Raw genomic sequence first — 24,698 nt, 5'->3', positions numbered from 1 at the left:
ATCTTACCATTGCAAATCTACCAAGACCCGGCCGTCCCTCTAAACTTTCATCTCAAACAAGGAGAAGACTGAAAAAAGATGCCGCCAAGAGGTCCATGATCACTCTGGATGAACTGCAGAGATCTACAGCTGAGGTGGGACAGTCTGTCCATAGGACAACAATCAGTCGTACATTGCACAAATCTGGACTTTGAGAAATGGCTTTTTTCTTGCCACTCTTCCTTAAAGTTATCCATAAAAAGTGTTGTTTAAAATTTGCAACAAGCTACCTGGGAGACACACCAAACATGTGGAAGAAGGTGCTCTGGCCAGATGAAACCAAAATCGAATTTTTTGGCAACAATGCCAAACGATATGAGCTGTGTTGCCTTTACGCCAAACATCACCCTGAACACACTGTCAAAGATAGTGGCGACAGCATCATGGTTTGGGCCTGCTTTTCTTCAGCCGGGACAGAGAAGATGGTTAAAATTGATGGGAAGATGGATGGAGCCAAATACAGGACCATTGTTGAAAAAAACCTGTTGGAGTCTACAAAAGACCAGAGACTGGGACGGAGATTTGTCTTCCAACAAGACAATGATCCCAAACATAAAGCAAAATCTATTATGGAATGGTTCACAAATAAACGTATCCAGATGTTCGAATGGCCAAATCAAAGGTGGGTCTTTGGTAAAAAAAAAAAAAATGAAATGTTCATTTTTTCCTTCCATATTAAAAAATTCCTGTGAAGCAGCGGAAGGGTTAATCAACTTTTTAAATGTGGGTTTGAGCACCTTGAGGGGTGTAGTTTTTAGAAAATATCCAAAAGTGACACCGCTCTGTCATATCGACCCCTCAAAGTAACTTCAAATGTAATGTGGTGCCTGAAAAAAATGTTGTATTTTTAAATATGCTGAAAAAAAATGAGAAATCACTGGTGAATTTTTATCCATTATAACTTCCCAGCAAAAAAAAAAAAAACGTTTCAAAAATTGTGCTGATGTAAAGTATGCATGTGGGAAATGTTATTTATTAATTATTTTGTGTGAAATAACTCTCTGATTTAAAGGGATACAAATTAAAAATGTGAAAATATTTCAAAATGTTTCAGAATTGGAAAATTAGGCCTAGTCGTGAAGATGCAAACAGGATTGGGAGGTAAAGTGGTTAAAACATTTAGTCATGTTATTTCTTAAATATTTTACACAAAATTTCGGATAAGTCTACTTTACATCTGCATCATTTTTGAAATGCCATTTTATTTGTTAGGATCTTATTATGGTTAAAAGTTTAGCAATTTTTTATATTTTCAAGAAACTTTTAAAACCTGTTTCTTTAGAGACTTACTCAGATTTAAATGGACTTTGAGTGGCTCAAATATTGGAAACTCCCCAAAAGTGATACCATCTTAAAAACTGTACAACTAAAATTTTTCAGAATGACTGTAACTCAATATTTTAACCCTTCAAATGATACACAGGAATCAATGCAAAGAGGAAGGAAAAAAATAATAAAAATTGTAATGTTTTAGCGCCAATTTTTTTCAGATTTGAGAGGAAAAACATGAGAAAATTGATACCACAATTTGTTACTCAGTTTCTTTTGAGCACCCTGATACTCCACATATGGCCAGAAACCTCTAATTGGAAAAAGGGCTTGGAAGGCAAGGAGCACATTTGAGTTTTGAAACACAAATTTGGCTGAAACAGATTGTGGGCACAGTTTTGCATTTGCAAGCCCCTACAAGTGACAGTTTTGGAAACCACTCCAAGGATTTTACACAGAATTTAAATAGGTTGTCATATTGAAAATTTCCATCTATTTTCATGAAAATGTTGCTTTAGCCCCATTTTTTTTTACTTTTGCAAGAGATAAAATTCAAAAGTTGACCCTTTAGTTTGTTTTCTTTTAAGCACGATGATATCCCACACGTAGACAAAAAGCTCTGTTAGTTAGTGATGGGTGAGCACTAAAATGCGCGGGTGCTCGTTGCTCGGGTCCAGCAAATTGGTATACTCGGGTACTTGGCCAGAACAACGAGCCCAATATCAGTCTATGGGAGACCTGAATATTTTTACTGCGGTCCCCCATGGGGTCCTTTTAAGGTCTAAAAAGTCTGAAAACGATGGAAACACTGCTCAAATGACACAGGGACCTCATATGTATCCACCCTGGAAGCATTCCTGACTCCTAGTTCACAGCCTAAATAATTTTTTCCATGAGATTCATGTAATTCTTCCCGGTGCCACAAAAAACACATGGAAACAAAACCAAAACGGATTTTGATTGGAAATATGTCAAGGTACATCCTTTGCAGGTTAATGACTTGCCTGTAAGGCCAAATAATTAACCCCAGACCAAAAATTTCGTCTCCTACTTATACTTAGTTTAGACTCTGCGTTTTTTAAGCGTTTTCCAACTTTAACATTGCTTTCAACCACTACAAATGCATTCACTGGGAAATGTCATTGTAACATTTAACAACCCTAGCTGGCCATGTGGTGTGTGACACATAAGCAGACCCATCTTGCTTCATTTACGAAGGAAGGACTCAAAGTCACAGAGCCTATTTTTTACTGGTGCATCAGGCGGCATTAATCTTTTTAAAGGGCCATTATGAAACAGTGGGTCTCCTAAGCTGTTTATGCCTATGCTGTGAGTGGATGGGCTGCCAAAAATTACGAAGCACCACAATACCCCTGTCATAAAGATGTCCGGGGGGGACTCCTGAAAAAATGTTGCATTGAATTCAAGGCCTGCCCTGCTACCAATTCATATGCACCCCAATAAGCCTTTGAACCCACATAGTGGATGGGCCCATGAAAATCCACTTCACAATATGCATTTTGTACTCCATACTCCTTTGTTTTATACATTGGCAGGAAGGTGAGCCCTGCTGCATCGTCATATGCACCCCATTAGGCCTTGGAGCCCACATACTGCATGGGCCCATGAAAATGCACTTGTATTTTTTAATGGTATGGTGGTTCCCTCTTTGCACAATTATTTTCAGTAGAATTTGGCAAATAGCATATTAGTTTGCAAGTCTGTCTTCTTGACCCACCAGATATACAGTAAGCACTTAAAACCACAAGCCAATATACAGGTGAAAAGTTAATTCTTCTTGGTTTGCAAAAACATAGTTGTCTGGGTAATTAAAATATACTCTGGTTTCTTCACATAAGGGTGGGACAAAGGGGGATTTAATTTACTGGTTTTTTTTTCTTTTAATCACCGTCATAGGGTCTTAGCTGTAGGCGCCGCTCTTGCTGGCAGCCATCTTCATGAAAATGTTGCAGCAGAATGACATCTTGGGCTCATGTGTATGGGTCATCATTTTTTTGTGTGCAAGGTGATTATAACAGGCTTAAAACAAAAGATTTCCTTACCTGTTCTGTACCATGCTCATGGTCATCCAGTCTGAAGGATACACATTCTTTCCAATAAGATCTTTAAACAGTATAAATGTCTCCATCAAAAAGTCCTTGAAGAAATTGAAGAAAATATATAAACTATATTATTATTATTATATATAAATATTGCTATGGTTATTCAATTAATAAGAAAAACAGTTACGGTAAATGTATGGGAAATTTATCTAAAATAGTTCTTAGGTTGTCTCAATGGTATGTGTTTCCTAGTACGACAAATAAGTAAATATTATGAGTGGGGTTGCTCGATCCGATCATGTAAAATCGGAATTATACCAATTTTCACTATGATTGGAATTCCAAATCCCAATTCCGATCTTTGAATGTGATCGGAAATTGGAATGAACCACCCAATGAAGAGCCTGTGTAGTGCGGGCACATCCATTTCCGGAGGGGGGGGAAGAGTGTGGGTGGAGTGTGGGCAGTGCGTGGGCGGAGACTGTGCGTGTCTGTGTTAGTGGGCGGGGTCTGTGCGGGACTGTTTGGGGTCTGTGCGGGCCTCTCAGGGGTCTGTGTGGGCCTGCCAGGGGTCTGTGCGGGCCTGCCAGGGGCCTGTGCAGGCCTGCCGGGGGTCTTTATAGCAGGCATAGCCCGATGGGACTTGTAGTCCCATCAGACGATGCCTGCACACACACACACACAATGACTGTGATTGACACATTAGCCAATGATGGGACAGTAGTAGTCCCACCATCCGGCTAATGTGTTGAATGTAAAAAAAACAAACAAAAAAAAACACTACGTACATACTACATACATACAACATACACAATACATACATACTACATACATAAATACAACATACATACTACATACAGTACATACTACATACGACATACATACTACATACATACTACATACATACATACATACATACATACTACATGCATACTACATACATACTACATACATACAACATGCTACATACATACTACATACATACTACATACTACATACAACATGCTACATACATACTACATACATACCGTATATACTCGAGTATAAGCCGACCCGAGTATAAGCCGACCCCCCTAATTTTGCCACAAAAAACTGGGAAAACTTATCGACTCGAGTATAAGCCTAGGGTGGAAATGCAGCATTTACCGGTGAATTTCAAAAATAAAAATAGATCATTATTTCCCCATAGCTGTGCCATACAGTGCTCTGCACCGTTCATATTTCCCCATAGCTGTGCCATATACGGTGCTCTGCACCGTTCATTGTGCCCCATAGATGTGCCATATACGGTGCTCTGCACCGTTCACTGTGCCCCATAGATGTGCCATATACGGTGCTCTGCACCGTTCACTGTGCCCCATAGATGTGCCATATACGGTGCTCTGCACCGTTCACTGTGCCCCATAGATGTGCCATATACGGTGCTCTGCACCGTTCATATTTCCCCATAGCTGTGCCATATACGGTGCTCTGCACCGTTCATTGTGCCCCATAGATGTGCCATATACGGTGCTCTGCACCGTTCACTGTGCCCCATAGATGTGCCATATACGGTGCTCTGCACCATTCATAGTTCCCCATAGCTGTGCCATATACGGTGCTCTGTACCGTTCACTGTGCCCCATAGATGTGCCATATACGGTGCTCTGCACCGTTCATATTTCCCCATAGCTGTGCCATATACGGTGCTCTGCACCGTTCATTGTGCCCCATAGATGTGCCATATACGGTGCTCTGCACCGTTCACTGTGCCCCATAGATGTGCCATATACGGTGCTCCGCACCGTTCACTGTGCCCCATAGATGTGCCATATACGGTGCTCTGCACCGTTCACTGTGCCCCATAGATGTGCCATATACGGTGCTCTGCACCGTTCACTGTGCCCCATAGATGTGCCATATACGGTGCTCTGCACCGTTCACTGTGCCCCATAGATGTGCCATATACGGTGCTCTGCACCGTTCACTGTGCCCCATAGATGCTCCACATAAATCTCTGCCGCCGCCGCCGCTGCTGCAATAAAAAAAAAAAAACACATACTCACCTCCCTTGATTGCAGCTCCCGGCGTCTCGTTCCGGCGCCTCCATCTTCCCGGCGTCTCTGCTCTGACTGATCAGGCAGAGGGCGCCGCGCACACTATATGCGTCATCGCGCCCTCTGCCTGAACAGTCAGAGCGCAGACGCCGGGAAGATGGAGGCGCCGGGAAGATGGAGGCGCCGGCCGGGAAGATGGAGCGACGCTCGGCGGCTGGAACGAGGACAGGTGAATATGCTATACTTACCTAGTCCTGGCGATCCTCGCGCTGTCCCTCTGCCTGGTCTTCGGTGCCGCAGCTTCTTTCTCTATCAGCGGTCACCGGCACCGCTGATTAGAGGAATGAATAGGCGGCTCCACCCCTATGGGAGGTGGAGCCGCTTATTCATTTCTGTAATGAGCGGTCCCACGTGACTGCTGAAGAGGGGAAGAAACTGCAGCACAGAAGACCGTGGGACGGCAGGGACAGCGCGAGGATTGCTGGGACTAGGTAAGTATGCCTCAGCGCCCTCACCCCCTCACCCGCCGACCCTGCCACCCACCTTGACTCGAGTATAAGCCGAGAGGGGCACTTTCAGCCCAAAATTTTGGGCTGAAAATCTCGGCTTATACTCGAGTATATACGGTACATACTACATGCATACATACTACATACATACAACATACATACTACATACAACATACATACTACATACATACATACAACATACATAATACATACATAAAATAGATTCATACATAACATACAACATAGAGTACATACTCACCATCACTTGTCACTTTGTTCCCCGAAGCCAGTGTCATCTGTTAAAAATATTAAAATAACAAATACAATATACTCCCTGATCCGCAGAAATCCATGAGTGTCCCACGACGATCTCTCGTGGAGAGCAGCAGCATCAGCTGATGCGACCGCTTTCCAGGGGCTCCACGAATACAATGATGGGAGGGAGGTATCCTTCAGCACTGTATTCCTCCGCCACTGTAAAAAAATAGTCCCTAGTCTCATTTTTGGCATTGCTGTGTGAGAAAGTTACCATGCAGAAAATGCCATAAAGTGAGACCAGTGAACTACAGTAACCTCTCAGTGATGCACTGCAGGAGCCATTGTCTCCTGTCAGTTTGTCACTGGAGGTCCTAAAGAGCAGTGACATCACCCGATGTCACTGTTCTCTAGGGGAGATCGTCGTGGAACACTCGTTATTAATTGGACTGCATCGGACAGGGAGTATACTGTTTATTATTTTACGTTTTTTGCAGGCGCTGAAGTATGGTAAGTATGGTGAAATTGAAAAAAAATACTTTTTTGTGGCTGTGTCTTTATTTTGTTTTTAACTCTTTCCCTACTCTAGGATTAATAATGGATAGGCGTCTTATTGACGCCTCTCCATTATTAACCCGGCTTAATGTCACCTTACAATAGCAAGGTGACATTAACCCCTTATTACTCCATATCCCACCACTACTTGGGAATGGGAAGAGAGGGGTAAGTGCCGGAATTGGTGCATCTTACAGATGCGCCTTTTCTGGGGCGGCTGCAGACTGGTATTTGTAGCCGCGGGGGCAATATCCATGGCCCCTCTCTAGGCTATGAATATCAGCCCGCAGCTGTCTGCGTAGCCTTTCTGGCTATAAAATATAAGGGGACCCCACATAATTTTTTTGGGGGGACCCCCTTTTTTAATAGCCAGTAAAGGCTACGCAGACAGCTGCGGGCTGATATTCATATCCTACAAATATTGGCCCCCATCCATCGGCTTTCCTCCTCTGGCGCAGAAAATTGCGCGGGAGCCCACGCCACTTTTTTCCATTTTTTTTTAATTAAACGCTCATTAAGAAACATCGGCCTTTCTATTATATATGGATATATCGATCTATAGATATATTTATAGATAGATATATCTATAGATACATAGATGTATCTATCCATATATCTGGCTGCTTTCACACATCAGGTTTTTGCAGTCAGGCACAATCCGGCGAGTTTTGAAAAAACGGATCCATTTTTTTCCACCGGATCCGTTTTTTTCTCATAGAGTTGTATTAGCACCGGATTACACCTTAGGCTACTTTCACACGTGCGTCGTTTGGGCTCCGTCACAATGCGTCATTTTGGGCAAAAAACGCATCCTGCAAATGTGCCCGCAGGATGCGTTTCTTCCCATACACTTGTATTGCCGATGGGTCGAGACGTATGGTGATATGTCACATCCGTCGTGCACTGGATGCGTCGTGTTTTGGCGGACCTTCATCACGAAAGAACGTTCAAGGGATCTTTTTTTCGTTTGTCGGGTCCTGCATTTCCTACAGCGCATGCGCGGCCGGAACTCCGCCCCCTCCTCCCCGGGACTTTAGAATGTGCAGCGGATGCATTGAAAAACTGCATCCGCTGCCCACGTTGTGCCGAATTTTCACAACGTCCGTCGGTACGTCGTGCCAACGCTTTGTGATGGCCCCGTACCGACGGAAGGGTTAAAGAAGCCCAATGACCACATGTTTCATCCGTTTTTTTGCCAGATCCTTTAGAAAAGCTGTTTCCAGTGGACGGAGAAAATGTACAGAAGAACGTTTTTTCTGCCTAGCGACAAAAAGGAACAGCGACGGATCCAGCGAAAAACGTATGAAACTGAGATGTGAAATGATGAATCCGGCCTCCGAATCAATCATTTCATGCATTTTTTCCATTGAAATCATGCACATCTTTCATTTTCTCTCTCTAAAAAAAAAAAACAAAACAAACAAAAAAAAAAAACGGATCAGTTGCATCAGTTTTTCACTATTTGCAATGGATCAGTTTTTTAAAAAAATACGCCAGATAAATGCATCTATAGATTGATATATACATAGATATATAATACAAAGGCCGATGTTTCTTAATGAGCGTTTAATTAAAAAAAATGGAAAAAAATGGCGTGGGCTCCCGCGCAATTTTCTGCGCCAGAGGGGGAAAGCCGATGCCCGGGGGCCAATATTTGTAGCCTGGGAAGGGATTAATACCCATGGCCCCTCCCAGGATATGAATATCAGCCCGCAGCTGTCTGCGTAGCCTTTACTGGCTATTAAAATAGGGGGACCCCCCAAAAATGATGTGGAGTTCCCCTATATTTTATAGCCAGAAAGGCTACGCAGACAGCTGCGGGGTGATATTCATAGCCTAGAGAGGGGCCATGGATATTTCCCCCCCTCCCCCTCCCTGGCTACAAATACCAGTCCGCAGCCACATGACAAATGGCACATCTGTAAGATGCACCAATTCCGGCACTTAGCCCCTCTCTTCCCACTCCCGAGTAGAGGTGGGATATGGGGTTATAAGGGGTTAATGTCACCTTGCTAGGTGACATTAAGCCGGGTCAATAATAGAGAGGCGTCAATAAGACGCCTATCCATTATTAATCCTAGAGTAGTGAAAGGGTTAAAAACAAAATTAAGACACAGCCAGAAAAAAGTATTATAATTTTCTTAATTTCACCATACTTACCATACTTCAGCGCCTGCAAAAAACGTAAAATAATAAACCGTATACTACCTGTCCGCCGTAGTCCAATTAATAACGAGTGTCCCATGATGATCTCCCCTATAGATCAGTGACATCGGGTGATGTCACCGTTCTATTGGACCTCCAGTGACACACTGACAGGAGACAATGGCTCCTGCAGTGCATCACTGAGAGGTTACTGTAGTTCACTGGTCTCACTTTATGGCATTTGCTGAGTGGTAACTTTCTCACACAGCAATGCCAAAAGTGAGACTAGGGACTATTTTTTACAGTGGTGGAGGAATACAGTGCGGGAGGATACCTTCCTCCTGTTATTGTATTCCAGGAGCCCCTAGAGAGCAGTCGCATCAGCTCTCCATGGAAAATCGTCATGGGACACTCGTGGATTTCTGCGGATCAGGCAGTATATTGTTTGTTTCCCGAAGCCAGTGTCACCTGTAAAAAATATTAAAATAACAAAGTGACAAGTGATGGTGAGTAGGGTTGAGCGACTTTTAGTTTTTTAGGGTCGAGTCGGGTTTCGCGAAACCCGACTATCTCAAAAGTCGAGTCGAGTGGATTTGGCCGATTATCGCGAAAAGTCGGGGATCGACCGAAACACGAAACCCAATGCAAGTCAATGGGGGAGCATAGTCGGCAGTGAGTGGAGGCCAGGAAAACACCTACAGTGCCCATTTTAATGGCAAAAACATCCATTCTTGTTACTGAAGCTTGTCAATCTTAATTTACCTTATAATAATAGTAAGGCATTGGAAATTGGGGGTCAATTGGCTAGAGTTGTGGGGGGTAGGGCTGGTTCAAGTATTTAGTGGGCCCAGGAAATCTGGACCACGTCACGACAGTGGAGCAGGGAGAGGTAAGTATTTAAACTTTGCAAGTGCTGTGATCCTGAGCAAGCAGGGGGGGCCCACTCATTGGCATTGGCACTGGCACAGGGCCCCTCAAAGTATGGCGGTGTGTTTGCACGGCAGGGGCGCCTCCCACCGGCAGTGACACTTTTGCATACTATGAGGGGCCCTGTGCCAGTGACGTCGCCAACAAGTATTCCTCCCCCCACCTGATGAAGGAACCTGCACTTTCATCTGCACCTTCCTCTTTGTCCCCGTGTAAGGTGGTATGGTATGCGGGAAGGGGAACCTGACTTTCAGCAGGGTCACAATCTTGCTGTGTAGCGTGCACGGGGAATGTTGTGTTATGGGTCAGTGTACCAGCAGACTCATCTATCACTGGCTGGGCAATGGGCAGGATGAGGAGGAAACACAGATATAGGCTCAAAGAATAAAGTGGGCTAAATGCAGTTCAAAATTGGTAACAGGACTAACCAGGGGGCATTGCTTTGTTCAGTGGAGTACAACTGTAATGAGAGGCTGACACAGTGAGTAGGCCCAAATCAGTAAGTAGGCTAAATGCAGTTCAAAATTGGTAACAGAAGTAAACAGGCGGCACTGGTTTGTTCAGTGGAGGAGAACATCAAGGAGCGGCAGACACCGTTAGTAGGGCCAACAAAACAAGTAGGCCAAATGCAGTGTTATATTAAAAACAATTTAACGAGAGCCTGAAGATAGAAGCTAGGGAAAAGCAACCTGGAGAACACCTTGGAGCGGAAGACACCGTTTGTAGAACCCAGACCCAACTTGTAGGCCTAATGCAGTGTTGTTTCAACAACTACTTAATGAGAGCTTCAAAGATAGAAGCTAGGGAGAGGCAACCTGGAGAACACCTTGGAGCGGCAGACACCGTCCCTGCAACCCAGACCCAACTTGTAGGCCAAATGCAGTGTTGTTGCAACAACTACTTAACAAGAGCTTGAAGATAGAAGCTAGGGAGAGGCACCCTGGAGAACACCTTGGAGCGACAGACACCGTATCTAGAACCCAGACCCAACTTGTAGGCCTAATGCAGTGTTGTTTCAACAACTACTTAACGAGAGCTTCAAGATAGAAGCTAGGGAGAGGCAACCAGGAGAACACCTTGAAGCGGCAGACACCGTCCCTACAACCCAGACCCAACTTGTAGGCCAAATGCAGTATTGTTTCAACAACTACTTAACAAGAGCTTGAAGATAGAAGCTAGGGAGAGGCACCCTGGAGAACACCTTGGAGCGGCAGACACCATCTCTAGAACCCAGACCCAACTTGTAGGCCTAATGCAGTGTTGTTTCAACAACTACTTAATGAGAGCTTCAAGATAGAAGCTAGGGAGAGGCAACCTGGAGAACACCTTGGAGCGGCAGACACCGTCCCTACAACCCAGACCCAACTTGTAGGCCAAATGCAGTGTTGTTTCAACAACTACTTAACAAGAGCTTGAAGATAGAAGCTAGGGAGAGGCACCCTGGAGAACACCTTGGAGCGGCAGACACCATCTCTAGAACCCAGACCCAACTTGTAGGCCTAATGCAGTGTTGTTTCAACAACTACTTAACGAGAGCTTCAAGATAGAAGCTAGGGAGAGGCAACCTGGAGAACACCTTAGAGCAGCAGACACCATCCCTACAGCCCAGACTCAACTTGTAGGCCAAATGCAGTGTTGTTTCAACAACTACTTAACAAGAGCTTGAAGATAGAAAGCTAGGGAGAGGCACCCTGGAGAACACCTTGGAGCGGCAGACACCGTCTCTAGAACCCAGACCCAACTTGTAGGCCTAATGCAGTGTTGTTTCAACAACTACTTAACGAGAGCCTGAATTTCCGGACAGGAAACCTGGAGAACAGCACGGAGTGGCATACACCGTTAGTAGGCCCCAACCAAACTAGTAGCCCCACTGCAGTTGTTGGATTAAAAAACTATTCAACAAGAGCCTGAAGATTGAAGCTCAGGAAAGACAACCAAGAGAACACCTTGGAGCGACAGACACTGTTAGTAGGCCCCAACCAAACTAGTAGCCCCACTGCAGTTGTTCGATTAAAAAACTATTGAACAAGAGCCTGAAGATTGAAGCTCAGGAAAGGCAACCAGGAGAACACCTTGGAGCGGCAGACACCGTCTCTACAACCCTGATCCAACTTGTAGGCCTAATGCAGTGTTGTTTCAACAACTACTTAACAAGAGCTTCAAGGTAGAAGCGAGGGAGAGGCAACAGAGAGAACACCTTGGAGCGGAAGACTCAGTTTGTAGACCACAACGAAACTTGTGGCCTCAATGCAGTTTTATAATTCTGACAAGCTGAAAATCAGCCTTTTTTTTTAAGAGGAGGACAGCTGTATTAAGTGGCGCAGACAGAGACTGCTAGTAGGCCTTACACCACAAAGTAGGCTCACTGCAGGATGAAAAAAAGTTACGTGGGTACACGGTCGGCATTGGTGTGCTCAGAGGAGGACAAATGGAAGGAGGGACCGCAGACAGACTTAGTAGGCATAAAATTTTAAAAAATAGGCTCAAAGCAGTTTGAATTATCTTGCAGGGGTACACAGGCAGCATTGGTGTGGTCAGCGGAGGACAATAATTGGAAGGAGGGACCGCAGACAGACTTAGTAGGCCTAAAATAAAAAAAAATTAGGCTCAATGCAGTTTGAATTATCTTACAGGGGTACACAGGCAGCATTGGTCAGCGGAGGATGATTGGAAGGAGTGTCTGACACAGTTAGTACTCCCAAAAAATAAATAGATGTTAATGTCTCGCAAAACAACAAAACCAAAAAAAAAAGGGTGGCATACTTAGGTACAGGGGTGGGCTCCTCTGCTGAGTTTCAGACATAGTAATTTGGCGCTAAGTATTTACTGGTGTCAATATAGGACACTGACCCTGACTATTTTAACTAGCATCATACATGTCAACAAATTGGTATTGTCAGTGCCAGGCATTGAAGGATGTCAGCGCATAGACTAAACATTGGTGGAGCTGTGAGAGATAATTCTGCAAGTGGTAGAACAGTGTATGAGCTGGGGGGGGAAACTCTCTTGTGGCTGGCGGTACAGGCCCAGGGCCCCTCATGTTACAACGGTGTGTCTGACATTGGTTGCGTGCCACCACCACCAGAGACACTTTATTGTACTATGAGGGACCCAGTGACAGTGCCGTCGACCAAAAATGGGCACACCCACCTCTTCAGACAAACGGGTGCTTGCACCAAGTGGTGAGACCACGGCCCTGTGGGGTGAGTTAGCCCATTTAGGGAGGTGTAAACATGTCGTATGCTGGACAAACAGCTGCTGCAAATTAAGAGATTGGAACAGTCAGTAAGACCAGTCCACAAGCGAGACCTTTTTATCGGAAAGCTAGGTGTCAGCCGGGAAAGGTGGGGCAAAATTATTTGAAATCAATGAGTGGTTCATTTTAATGAAGGTTAGATCATCAACATTTTGGGTAGCCAGACGAGTCCTTTTTTCGGTCAATATTGAACCAGCAGCACTGAATACTCTTTCTGATAGCACACTAGCTGCTGGGCAAGCAAGCTCCTGCAATGCATATTCTGCCAATTCAGCCCAGGTGTCTATTTTGGATGCCCAGTAATCAAATGGGAATGACAGTTGAGGGAGAACATCGATAAGGGATGAAAAATAGTTAGTAACCATACTGGACAAATGTTGTCTCCTGTCACTTTGAATTGATGCTGCAGTACCTGTCCTGTCTGCGGTCATTGCAAAATCACTCCACAACCTGGTCAGAAAACCCCTCTGTCCAACGCCACTTCTGATTTGTGCAACTCTAACACCTCTGCCCTGTTGCTGCAGGCTCATGTGAGAACCATCACCGGCGCTGTGTGCTGGGAATGCCTGAATCAAATGGTCTACAAGAGTTGCTTGTTTGGTTGCTAATATTTGTTCGAGGTTCTCATGTGGCATGATATTTTGCAATTTGCCTTTATAGCGAGGATCAAGGAGGCAGGCCAACCAGTAATCGTCATCGGTCATCATTTTAATAATGCGTGGGTCCCTTTTAAGGATACGGAAGGCATAATCCGCCATGTGGGCCAAAGTTCCAGTTGTCAAATCTGCGGTTGTGCTGGGTTAAGGGGCAGTTTCAGGCAAGTCTACGTCACTTGTCTCCCTCAAAAAACCTGAACCCGGCCTTGCATCGCCACCAGTTTCTATTGGCCCCGGAGAAGATTCCTCATTCAAAAAATACTCATTCCCATCATCCTCCTCGTCCTCCTCCTTTTCGCCCGCTACCTCGTCCTGTAGATTGCCCTGACCAGACAATGGCAGACTGTCATCAAGACTATCCTCTTCCTCGGCTGCAGACGCCTGCTCCTTTATGTGCGTTAAACTTTGCATCAGCAGAAGCATTAGGGGTATGCTCATGCTTATTATGGTGTTGTCTGCACTAACCAGCCGTGTGCATTCCACAAAACACTGAAGGACTTGACACAGGTCTTGTAGCTTCGACCATGCCATCCAACTGCCTGCCCGTGTATGTGTATCCTCCCACAAATACATAACAGCACGCCTCTGTTCGCACAGTCTCTGAAGCATGTGCAGTGTGGAGTTCCACCTTGTTGCAACGTCGATGATTAGGCGATGCTGGGGAAGGTTCAAAGGCCGCTGATGGTTCTGCTTACGGCTGGATTGTACGGGCGAACGGCGGATATGCGTGCAAAGTCTGCGCACTTTGAGGAGTAGCTTTTCAAGAAGCACTGCACCACCAGGTTTAAGGTGTGAGCCAGGCAAGGAATGTGTTTCAGTTGGGAAAGGGCTATGGCAACCATAAAATTCCTTCCGTTATCACTCTCTACCTTGCCTGCCTCAAGATGTACAGTGCCCAGCCATGACTGAGTTTCTTGCTGCAAGAACTCGGACAGAACTTCCGCAGTGTGTCTGTTGTCGCCCAAACACTTCATTGCCAATACAGCCTGCTGACGCTTGCCACTAGCTGTCCCATAATGGGACACCTCGTGTGCAACAGTGGCAGCTGCGGATGGAGTGCTCGTGTGACTGCGGTCTGTGGACAAGCTCTCGCTTCTGCAGGAGGACGAGGAGGAGGAGGGGGGCGAACACCTACAGCCAACTGTTTCCTAGACCGTGGGCTAGGCAGAACTGTCCCAATATTGCTGTCCCCTGTGGACCCTGCATCCCCCACATTAACCCAGTGTGCCGTGATGGACACGTAACGTCCCTGGCCATGCCTACTGGTCCATGCATCTGCTGTCAGGTGCACCTTTGTACTCACAGATTGCCTGAGTGCATGGATGATGCGGTCTTTTACATGCTGGTGGAGGACTGGCATGGCTTTTCTCGAAAAGAAGTGTCGACTGGGTAGCTTGTAGCGTGGTTCAGCGTAGTCCATCAAGGCTTTGAAAGCTTCACTTTCAACTAACCGGTAGGGCATCATCTCTAGTGAGATTAGTCTAGCAATGTGGGCGTTCAAACCCTGTGTACGCGGATGCGATGATGAGTACTTCCTTTTCCTAACGAGAGTCGCATGTAGGGTGAGCTGGACTGGAGAGCTGCAGATCGTGGAACTAGCGGGGGTGCCGGTGGACGTGGCAGACTGAGAGAGGGTTGGAGATGGTATTCTTGCTGGTGCCCTACATGCAGTGTTTCCTACTACGAAACTGGTGATTCCCTGACTGCTTTGGCCTGGCGATGAAACCTGCACATTTACTGCAGGTGGTGCGGGAAATGGTGGGGTTACAGTGAGGGAAGCTATGTAGCGTTGCTGACTAGCTTCATTGGCCGAGGGTGCTACAACCTTAAGGGACGTTTGGTAGTTAGTCCAGGCTTGCAAATGCATGGTGGTTAAATGTCTACGCATGCAACTTGTATTTAGACTTTTAAGATTCTGACCTCTGCTTAAGGTAGTTGAACATTTTTGACAGATGACTTTGCGCTGATCATTTGGATGTTGTTTAAAAAAATGCCAGACTGCACTCTTTCTACTATCGGATACCTTTTCAGGCATTGCAGACTGAGCTTCTTTAACTGGATGTCCACACTGTTTTACAACTGGTTTTGGTTTTGCCACGCGTTTTTGGCCAGATACGGGCCCGGCAGATGGAACCTGTTGCGATGTTGATGCCTTCTGTGGCTCCTCCTCCTCCACTTCAGAGCTACTGCCGCCTGCACCCTGTTCCCCCAATGGATGCCAATCGGGGTCAACAACTGGGTCATCTATGACCTCCTCTTCTATCTCATGTGCAACTTCGTCTGTGTCACCGTGTAAGCCGGTGGTATAGCGTTCATGATGGGGCACCATAGTCTCATCAGGGTCTGATTCTGGATCAGTACACTGCGAGGGCAATGTTCTGGTCTGAGTCAAAGGAACAGCATAGTAATCTGGCTGTGGCTGTGCATCTGTGCACTCCATGTCCGATTCAACTTGTAATGGGCATAGCCTGTTAACTGTTTCACTTTCTAACCCAGGAACGGTATGTGTAAAGAGCTCCATGGAGTAACCCCTTGTGTCGCCTGACGCATCCTTCTCTGTTGTTCTTGGTGAAGAAGACAAGGAAGCGACTTGTCCCTGACCGTGAACATCCACTAACGACGCACTGCTTTTACATAAAGCAGTTTCAGAAGAGGAGGCGAAAGAGCTAGAGGCTGAGTCAGCAAGCAAAGCCAAAACTTGTTCTTGCTGCTCCGGCTTTAAAAGCGGTTTTCCTACTCCCAGAAAAGGGAGCTTTCGAGGCCTTGTGTAGCCAGACGACAAACCTGGCTCAACAACTCGAGACTTAGGTGCTATATTGCTTTTCCCATGACCACCTGATGCTCCACCACCACCACCATCATTACCAGATGGCAATGACCGCCCACAGCCACGACCTCTTCCACCAGACTTCCTCATTGTTTGAAAAACGTAACCAAACTAACGGTATTTGTTACTGTAAAACGAGTTACAAGGTGAACTCAAACTTCTGTTGGATTTATATATCCCTTTATAGGTGTGTGAGACTGCAGGGAAAATCAGGACCAATGTATAACAGTACACAGCTTCAGTGGCAGACAGATATGCCACTAACAGGACTGACGCTGATGCAGACACTACCAATAAAAATCTCCCCCTTTTTATTTTTTCTGGGAGAATATTGAAGAAATGTGGCCCACTCTTATACAGTATATGTTCTGTGGCACAAAATTAGAGACAGATGCCACACACAGCACTGGCAATGAGGCAGAATTGCCAATCTTAATCTCCCACTATTTTTTTTTCCGGGATAATTTAAAAAAAAACTGGCCCAGCATTACACACTAGGTTTAATGTGGCACAAAATTAGAGACAGGTGGCACACACAGGAGTGGCACTGAAGCAGAAATGCCAATCTTAATCTCCCACTATTTTTTTTAAGGGAGAATTTAAAAGAAATCTGGCCCAGTATTACACACTAGGTTTAATGTGGCACAAAATTTGAGACAGGTGGCACACACAGGAGTGGCACTGAAGCAGAAATGCCAATCTTAATCTCCCACTATTTTTTTTTCAGGGAGAACTTAAAAGAAATCTGGCCCAGTATTACACACTAGGTTTAATGTGGTACAACATTTGAGACAGGTGGCACACACAGGAGTGGCACTGAAGCAGAAATGCCAATCTTAATCTCCCACTATTTTTTTTTTCAGGGAGAATTTAAAAGAAATCTGGCCCAGTATTACACACTAGGTTTAATGTGGCACACAATTTGAGACAGGTGGCACACACAGCACTGGCACTGAGGCAAAATTGCAAATCTTAATCTCCCACTATTTTTTTTTATTTATGGGAGAATTGGCAAGAAATCAGGCCCACTGTTAGACTGTATGTTTTCTGTGCCGGAAAATGAGACACAGATATTACACACAGGACTGCCACTGATACAGATTTGCCAATTTTAATCTGCACCCTTTTTTTTTTTTCTTCAGGGAGACTAGTGAATAAATCTGGGCCACTGTATTAGAGTATATTTTCTGTTGCAGAAAGTGGCTTGAAGAGATATAATGAAACAAAAAAAAAAGGGACTGTCCTACAATTACTATCTCCCTGCAGTAATCTCAGCAAAGTATGGCAGGCAGCAATAACAAGGAGTGGACTGCTGCACAAAAAAGTGTGGACAAACAAACAAGATAGCTGTGCAGAAAGGAAGGAGCAACAGGATTTGTGCTTTGAAAAAAGCAGTTGGTTTGCACAGCGGTGTACAAACAGCAATGCAGCTATCAGGGAGCCTTCTAGGGCAGCCCAATGAGCTACAGCAATGAGGAAAAAAAAATTTAGCCTCCACTGTCCCTGCAAACAAAAGGTAGTGTTGGACAGTGGAAATCGCTACAGCACAAGCGGTTTGGGGGTTAATGTACCCTGCCTAACGCTATCCCTGCTTCTGACGAAGCGGCAGCAACCTCTCCCTATGCTCAGATCAGCAGCAGTAAGATGGTGGTCGGCAGGAACGCCCCTTTATAGCCCCTGTGACGCCGCAGACAGCAAGCCAATCACTGCAATGCCCTTCTCTAAGATGGTGGGGACTGAGACCTATGTCATCACTCTGCCCACACTCTGCGTCCACCTTCATTGGCTGAGAAATGGCGCTTTTTGCGTCATTGAAACGCGACTTTGGAGCAAAAGTCGCGTACCGCATGGCCGACCCCACACAGGGATCGGGTCGAGTTTCATGAAATCCGACTTTGCCAAAATTCGGCGACTTATGAAAATGACCGACCCGTTTCGCTCAACCCTAATGGTGAGTATGTACTCTGTGTTATATGTAATTTATGTTATATGTATGTATTGTTTGTAATGTATGAATGTATTGTATGTAGTATGTATGTAGTATGTATGTAGTATATTGTATGTATGTATGTATGTTGTATGCATGTATGTAGTATGTATGTAGTATGTATGTTGTATGTAGTATGTATGTGTTGTATGTATGTAGTATGTATGCATGTATGTATGCATGTATGTATGTAGTATGTTGTATGTATGTAGTTTGTAGTATTTATGTATGTTGTATGCATGTAGTATGCATGTAGTATGCATGTAGTATGCATGTCGTATATGCATGTAGTATGTATGCAGTATGATGTATGTATGAAGTACGTATGTAGTATGCATTTAGTATATATGTAGTATGTATGACCGCACCTTGACAAAGAAGGCGAAACGCGCGTCGGTGGCGGCAGGGGGCATTGATCCCGACCTGGCAGAAGCATGGGTAAGCAAATGTGATAATACATGAACCGGAGTGTTGTCAGAAGGTAGTGCGCACTACATATCTGATGTAAATAGTCATTGGACTCAAACGGATCTATTACTCAGGGTTCCTTTATTTATGTATGGCACTTAGCCTGTGTGTCTTTCCCATGCTGGCCATTTTTTCCATCTTTTTGGTCGGGACTTCGGGCCCCCTTTTTCCCGATCCTAGTCTTTTATATTTTGTATTTTGTACTTTTGATTAGTTGTTATTTATTCAATAAAATTGTTATTTTTGATATTTCTGGACCGTTCTCCATTTTTTCATATGTGCTATATCTGATAGGGAGAGTCCGGCTGGTGCACGGATATGAATACTGTAGTTTGTTCTGATAGCACCATTTCACCTTTTGTACCTTATATGGTGTATGTTTATATATGTAGTATGTATGTAGTATGTATGTATGTATGTAGTATGTATGTAGTATTTTGTATGTATGTTTGTGATTGACACATTAGCCAATGATGGTACAGTAGTAGTTCCATAATCCGGCTAATGTGTTGAATGTAAAAAAAACAACACAGTCATTGTAGCAGGCATAGCCCGATGGGACTTGTAGTCCCATCGGACAATGCCTGCACACACACGCACAAAGTCCCCCGAGAGGCCCGCACAGACCCCCAGCAGGCCCGCACAGACCCCGATGGTCCCGCACAGACCCCGCCCGCACACACAGACACGCACAGTCTCCACCCATGCACCGCCCACACTCTTTACCCCTCCCGAACTGGATGTGCCTGATTTTTTTTATCCCCATTGACTTCAATGAGGATCGGAATTCGGAAATTCCCGATCGCTGATTTTCAAGTGTGATCGGACCGATCCTTTCCGATCCGATTTTTAGGGTGATCGATCAACCCTAATTATGAGATGTTAAAGGGCCACTGTCACCCCCCTGCAGCCATTATAAACTAAAAGAGCCACCTTGTGTAGTAATGCCGCATTCTAACATGGTGGCTCTTTTAGTTTTGTGTTCAGGTATTACTAAAATAAAGCGCTTTGAAACTTTGCAAAAATACCTATCTTTGTCCACGGAGGCGGGTCCTCAATCCCCAGCTTGAACGGTACTCTGCCGTCACTCACATCTTCAGGGGCTTTCGGCGCCACCCCCTCCGCGCTGTTTTCTCTTCAGATCCGGCGCCTGCGCTGTGTAAATCTTTGTGGGGCAGGCGCAGTAAGCTCTAAGGTATACGCAGTAAGGGATTCCCGAGGTTGGTGGCAGCACTGCCAGCACAGGCGCAGTCTGCAATCCTGCACAAGGTGGCTATTTTAGTTTATAACGGCTGCAGGGGGGTGACATTGGCCCTTTAAGAACAAAACAGCATAACAGCATCACAAGGGGCACAAGAACTAGTACCCAAGCACCAGTGTGTTAGTGTGTTAAACTTAACACATTATAAAGCTAAATACATTGCCTTTTTATATTTCGGTTGTAATTTAAAATAAGTCCAAGAGGGTGTTATAAACAAATACTTTTTGGCGGGAAAAACATAGATAAATAATATTTACATATATACAAAAATCAAGATGAACTATGGTATATTCATGGTTAGATTTTATTAGATACAATATTTTGATATCATCTAACCATAAATGTTGGTCATGGAATAGTATAGGGCACATAGCAGATATACAGACATTCTACAAGTACCTCGGCATCCCACAGGGATATGGTAACCATGAGGAGGCAAGGAAAGCAGCAGCATCCAAATACCATCAGAGGGTAAGACAGGCCCTGAAGAGCCAGCTCAATGGGAAGAAAAAAATCCATGCCATCAATACATATGCCCTGCCAGTTATCACATGCCCTGCTGCTGGCATAGTGTTCTGGCCAAAGAAGAAATGGAAGCTGCAGATGTGAAGACACGGAAACTCCTCACAATGCATGGAGGTCTCCACCCTAAGTCTAACACACAAAGATAGTATACCAACAGAAAGGAGAGTGGTCGAGCTTGATAAGCTTCCAAGCCATCATCACGGATTTAACAAGGAGTATTCAGTAATACATCAGAAAAATGGCCCCAAAAGATGAGATGCTGAGAGAATGCCTAAGGCAGCAACAACAACAGATCTGGAAGGAAGAACAGGAACATGAAGCGTCATGGCAATACAAACCGCAGAGGCACAGAGGCACTAATCATAGGGGCATTAGAGCAAGCACCAAATAACATATCCATAGAAGCAGGAATTTACCACACAAGACAAGACCCAAGGTGCAGACTATGCAAAGAAACCTCAGAAACAGTCCAACACATTGTGTCAGGATGCAAAATGCAAGCATTAACAGTGTATACCGAACCCCGTAACCAAGTAGCATGGATTGTATACAGGAACATCTGCAAAGTTCTCAAAGGAGAACTGGTGAATATGTGGAAGGTGAAGGCAATACTGTAGTGATTCCATTGATGATACGAGCACTTGGAACAGTGACCCGTAAGTTGGAAGAATGGCTGCAACAGATCCCAGGAGCAACATCTGAGCTCTCTGTCCAGAAAAGCGCAATGCTGGGAACAGCTAAGATCTTGCGCAGAACTCGCAAACTCCCAGGCCTCTCGTAGATGACCCGAGAATGATAAAGGACAGCAAAAACCACTCCGATTGGGATTGGAAAGGAAGTTCTTTTTACTGTGTATAATATATATACAGTTAGGGCCAGAAATATTTGGACAGTGACACAATTTTCACGAGTTGGGCTCTGCATGCCACCACATTGGATTTGAAATGAAACCTCTACAACAGAATTCAAGTGCAGATTGTAACGTTTAATTTGAAGGGTTGAACAAAAATATCTGATAGAAAATGTAGGAATTGTACACATTTCTTTACAAACACTCCACATTTTAGGAGGTCAAAAGTAATTGGACAAATAAACATAACCCAAACAAAATATTTTTATTTTCAATATTTTGTTGCAAATCCTTTGGAGGCAATCACTGCCTTAAGTCTGGAACCCATGGACATCACCAAACGCTGGGTTTCCTCCTTCTTAATGCTTTGCCAGGCCTTTACAGCCGCAGCCTTCAGGTCTTGCTTGTTTGTGGGTCTTTCCGTCTTAAGTCTGGATTTGAGAAAGTGAAATGCATGCTCAATTGGGTTTAGATCTGGAGATTGACTTGGCCATTGCAGAATGTTCCACTTTTTGGCACTCATGAACTCCTGGGTAGCTTTGGATGTATGCTTGGGGTCATTGTCCATCTGTACTATGAAGCGCCGTCCAATCAACTTTGCAGCATTTGGCTGAATCTGGGCTGAAAGTATATCCCGGTACACTTCAGAATTCATCCGGCTACTCTTGTCTGCTCTTATGTCATCAATAAACACAAGTGACCCAGTGCCATTGAAAGCCATGCATGCCCATGCCATCACGTTGCCTCCACCATGTTTTACAGAGGATGTGGTGTGCCTTGGATCATGTGCCGTTCCCTTTCTTCTCCAAACTTTTTTCTTCCCATCATTCTGGTACAGGTTGATCTTTGTCTCATCTGTCCATAGAATACTTTTCCAGAACTGAGCTGGCTTCTTGAGGTGTTTTTCTGCAAATTTAACTCTGGCCTGTCTATTTTTGGTATTGATGAATGGTTTGCATCTAGATGTGAACCCTTTGTATTTACTGTCATGGAGTCTTCTCTTTACTGTTGACTTAGAGACAGATACACCTACTTCACTGAGAGTGTTCTGGACTTCAGTTGATGTTGTGAACGGGTTCTTCTTCACCAAATTAAGTATGCGGCAATCATCCACCACTGTTGTCATCCGTGGACGCCCAGGCCTTTTTGAGTTCCCAAGCTCACCAGTCAATTCCTTTTTTCTCAGAATGTACCCAACTGTTGATTTTGCTACTCCAAGCATGTCTGCTATCTCTCTGATGGATTTTTTCTTTTTTTTCTGCCTCAGGATGTTCTGCTTCACCTCAATTGAGAGTTCCTTTGACCGCATGTTGTCTGCTCACAGCAACAGCTTCCAAATGCAAAACCACACACCTGGAATCCACCCCTGACCTTTTAACTACTTAATTGATTACAGGTTAACGAGGGAGACGCCTTCAGAGTTAATTGCAGCCCTTAGAGTCCATTGTCCAATTACTTTTGGTCCCTTGAAAAAGAGGACGCTATGCATTACAGAGCTATGATTCCTAAACCCTTTCTCCGATTTGGATGTGGAAACTATCATATTGCAGCTGGGAGTGTGCACTTTCAGCCCATATTATATATATAATTTAATTTCTGAACATGTTTTTGTAAACAGCTAAAATAACAAAACTTGTGTCACTGTCCAAATATTTCTGGCCCTAACTGTATATATATATATATATCTACCATATAAAGCTGAATGTGTGTGTGTGTGTGTGTGTGTGTGTGTATGTGTGTGTGTATGTCCGGGATTGGCATCTGCACCGTCGCAGCTACAGCCACAAAATTTTGCACAGTCACACGTCTGGACCCCGAGAGCGTCATAGGCTACGTTGTGAGGTGAAATTTTAACCCCGCGCTTTCCAATTCACCAAACAATTTTGCCCCTATCTACATAATGGGGAAAAAAGTGAAAGGAAAAGTGTTGGAAGCGTCGCAGCTACAGCAACAAAATTTTGCACAGTCACACGTCTGGACCCTGAGAGCGTCATAGGCTACGTTGTGAGGTGAAATTTTAACCCCGCGCTTTCCAATTCACCAAACAATTTTGCCCCTATCTACATAATGGGGAAAAAAGTGAAAGGAAAAGTGTTGGAGGCGTCGCAGCTACAGAAACAAAATTTTGCACGGCCACACGTCTGGACCCTGAGAGCGTCATAGGCTACGTTGTGAGGTGAAATTTTAACCCCGCGCTTTCCAATTCACCAAACAATTTTGCCCCTATCTACATAATGGCGAAAAAAGTGAAAGGAAAAGTGTTGGAGGCGTCACAGCTACAGAAACAAAATTTTGCACAGTCACACGTCTGGACCCTGAGAGCGTCATAGGCTATGTTGTGAGGTGAAATTTCAACTCCGCGCTTTCCAATTCACCAAACTATTTTTCCCCTATCTACATAATGGGGAAAAGTGAAAGGAAAAGTGTTGGATGCAAATTGACAGCTGCCAGATGTGAACAAGGGGGACTTAAAGAGTGAGAGCGATGGCGCCAAAGAGTATATACCGTACAGTTGCTAAGGTAGGACCCCGACATAGGATACTCACCACACGGGGATATGAACACACACACAAAATGCGCCACACAATACCACGTGCTTGAACACATATACCACCCTCAGCACACATTTCACCACACATACGCCAACCTCGCCACATAAAAGTCGAAACACAAAAGTCGCCGCTCAAAACTCACCACGCGCAAAACTCGCCACATGCAAAAAATAGGCTCACGCAAAACTCGCCACAAGTGCAAAACTCACCTCATGGAAAACTCGCCACACGCAAAACTTGCACATGCGGAAAAATTGCCATATGCACAAAATTTGCAACACATGCAAAAGTTGCCTCACACAAAACTTGCACATACTCAAAAGGCACCAGACATAAAACTCACCACGCGCAAAACTCGCCATGCGCAAAACTTGCTGCACACAACTTGCTACACTAACCTGTCACATGCAACTCGACACACAAAAAGTTGCTACACGCATGTTGCCACACAAAACTCATCTCACAAAAGTCGCTACATGCATGTCGCCACACACAACTCAACACACACAACTTGACAA

At 44.7% G+C, this 24,698-nt stretch overlaps 1 protein-coding gene across 1 annotated transcript in view; it reads right to left on the bottom strand.

Annotated features, from left to right (window-relative positions):
• The window catches only part of DOCK2 (dedicator of cytokinesis 2), a 1,209,209-nt gene that overhangs the window by 570,169 nt on the left and 614,342 nt on the right, over nucleotides 1–24,698 (bottom strand). The window contains exon 29 of the mRNA XM_069763868.1: nucleotides 3,372–3,466. Within this exon, the coding sequence (XP_069619969.1) occupies nucleotides 3,372–3,466 (95 nt within the window). The remainder of the gene's footprint in view (nucleotides 1–3,371; nucleotides 3,467–24,698) is intronic.

This window comes from Ranitomeya imitator, chromosome 4, assembly GCF_032444005.1.
Source record: "Ranitomeya imitator isolate aRanImi1 chromosome 4, aRanImi1.pri, whole genome shotgun sequence".
NCBI classification, from domain to species: domain Eukaryota; kingdom Metazoa; phylum Chordata; class Amphibia; order Anura; family Dendrobatidae; genus Ranitomeya; species Ranitomeya imitator.
This window is presented reverse-complemented; position numbering and strand designations above follow the sequence as displayed.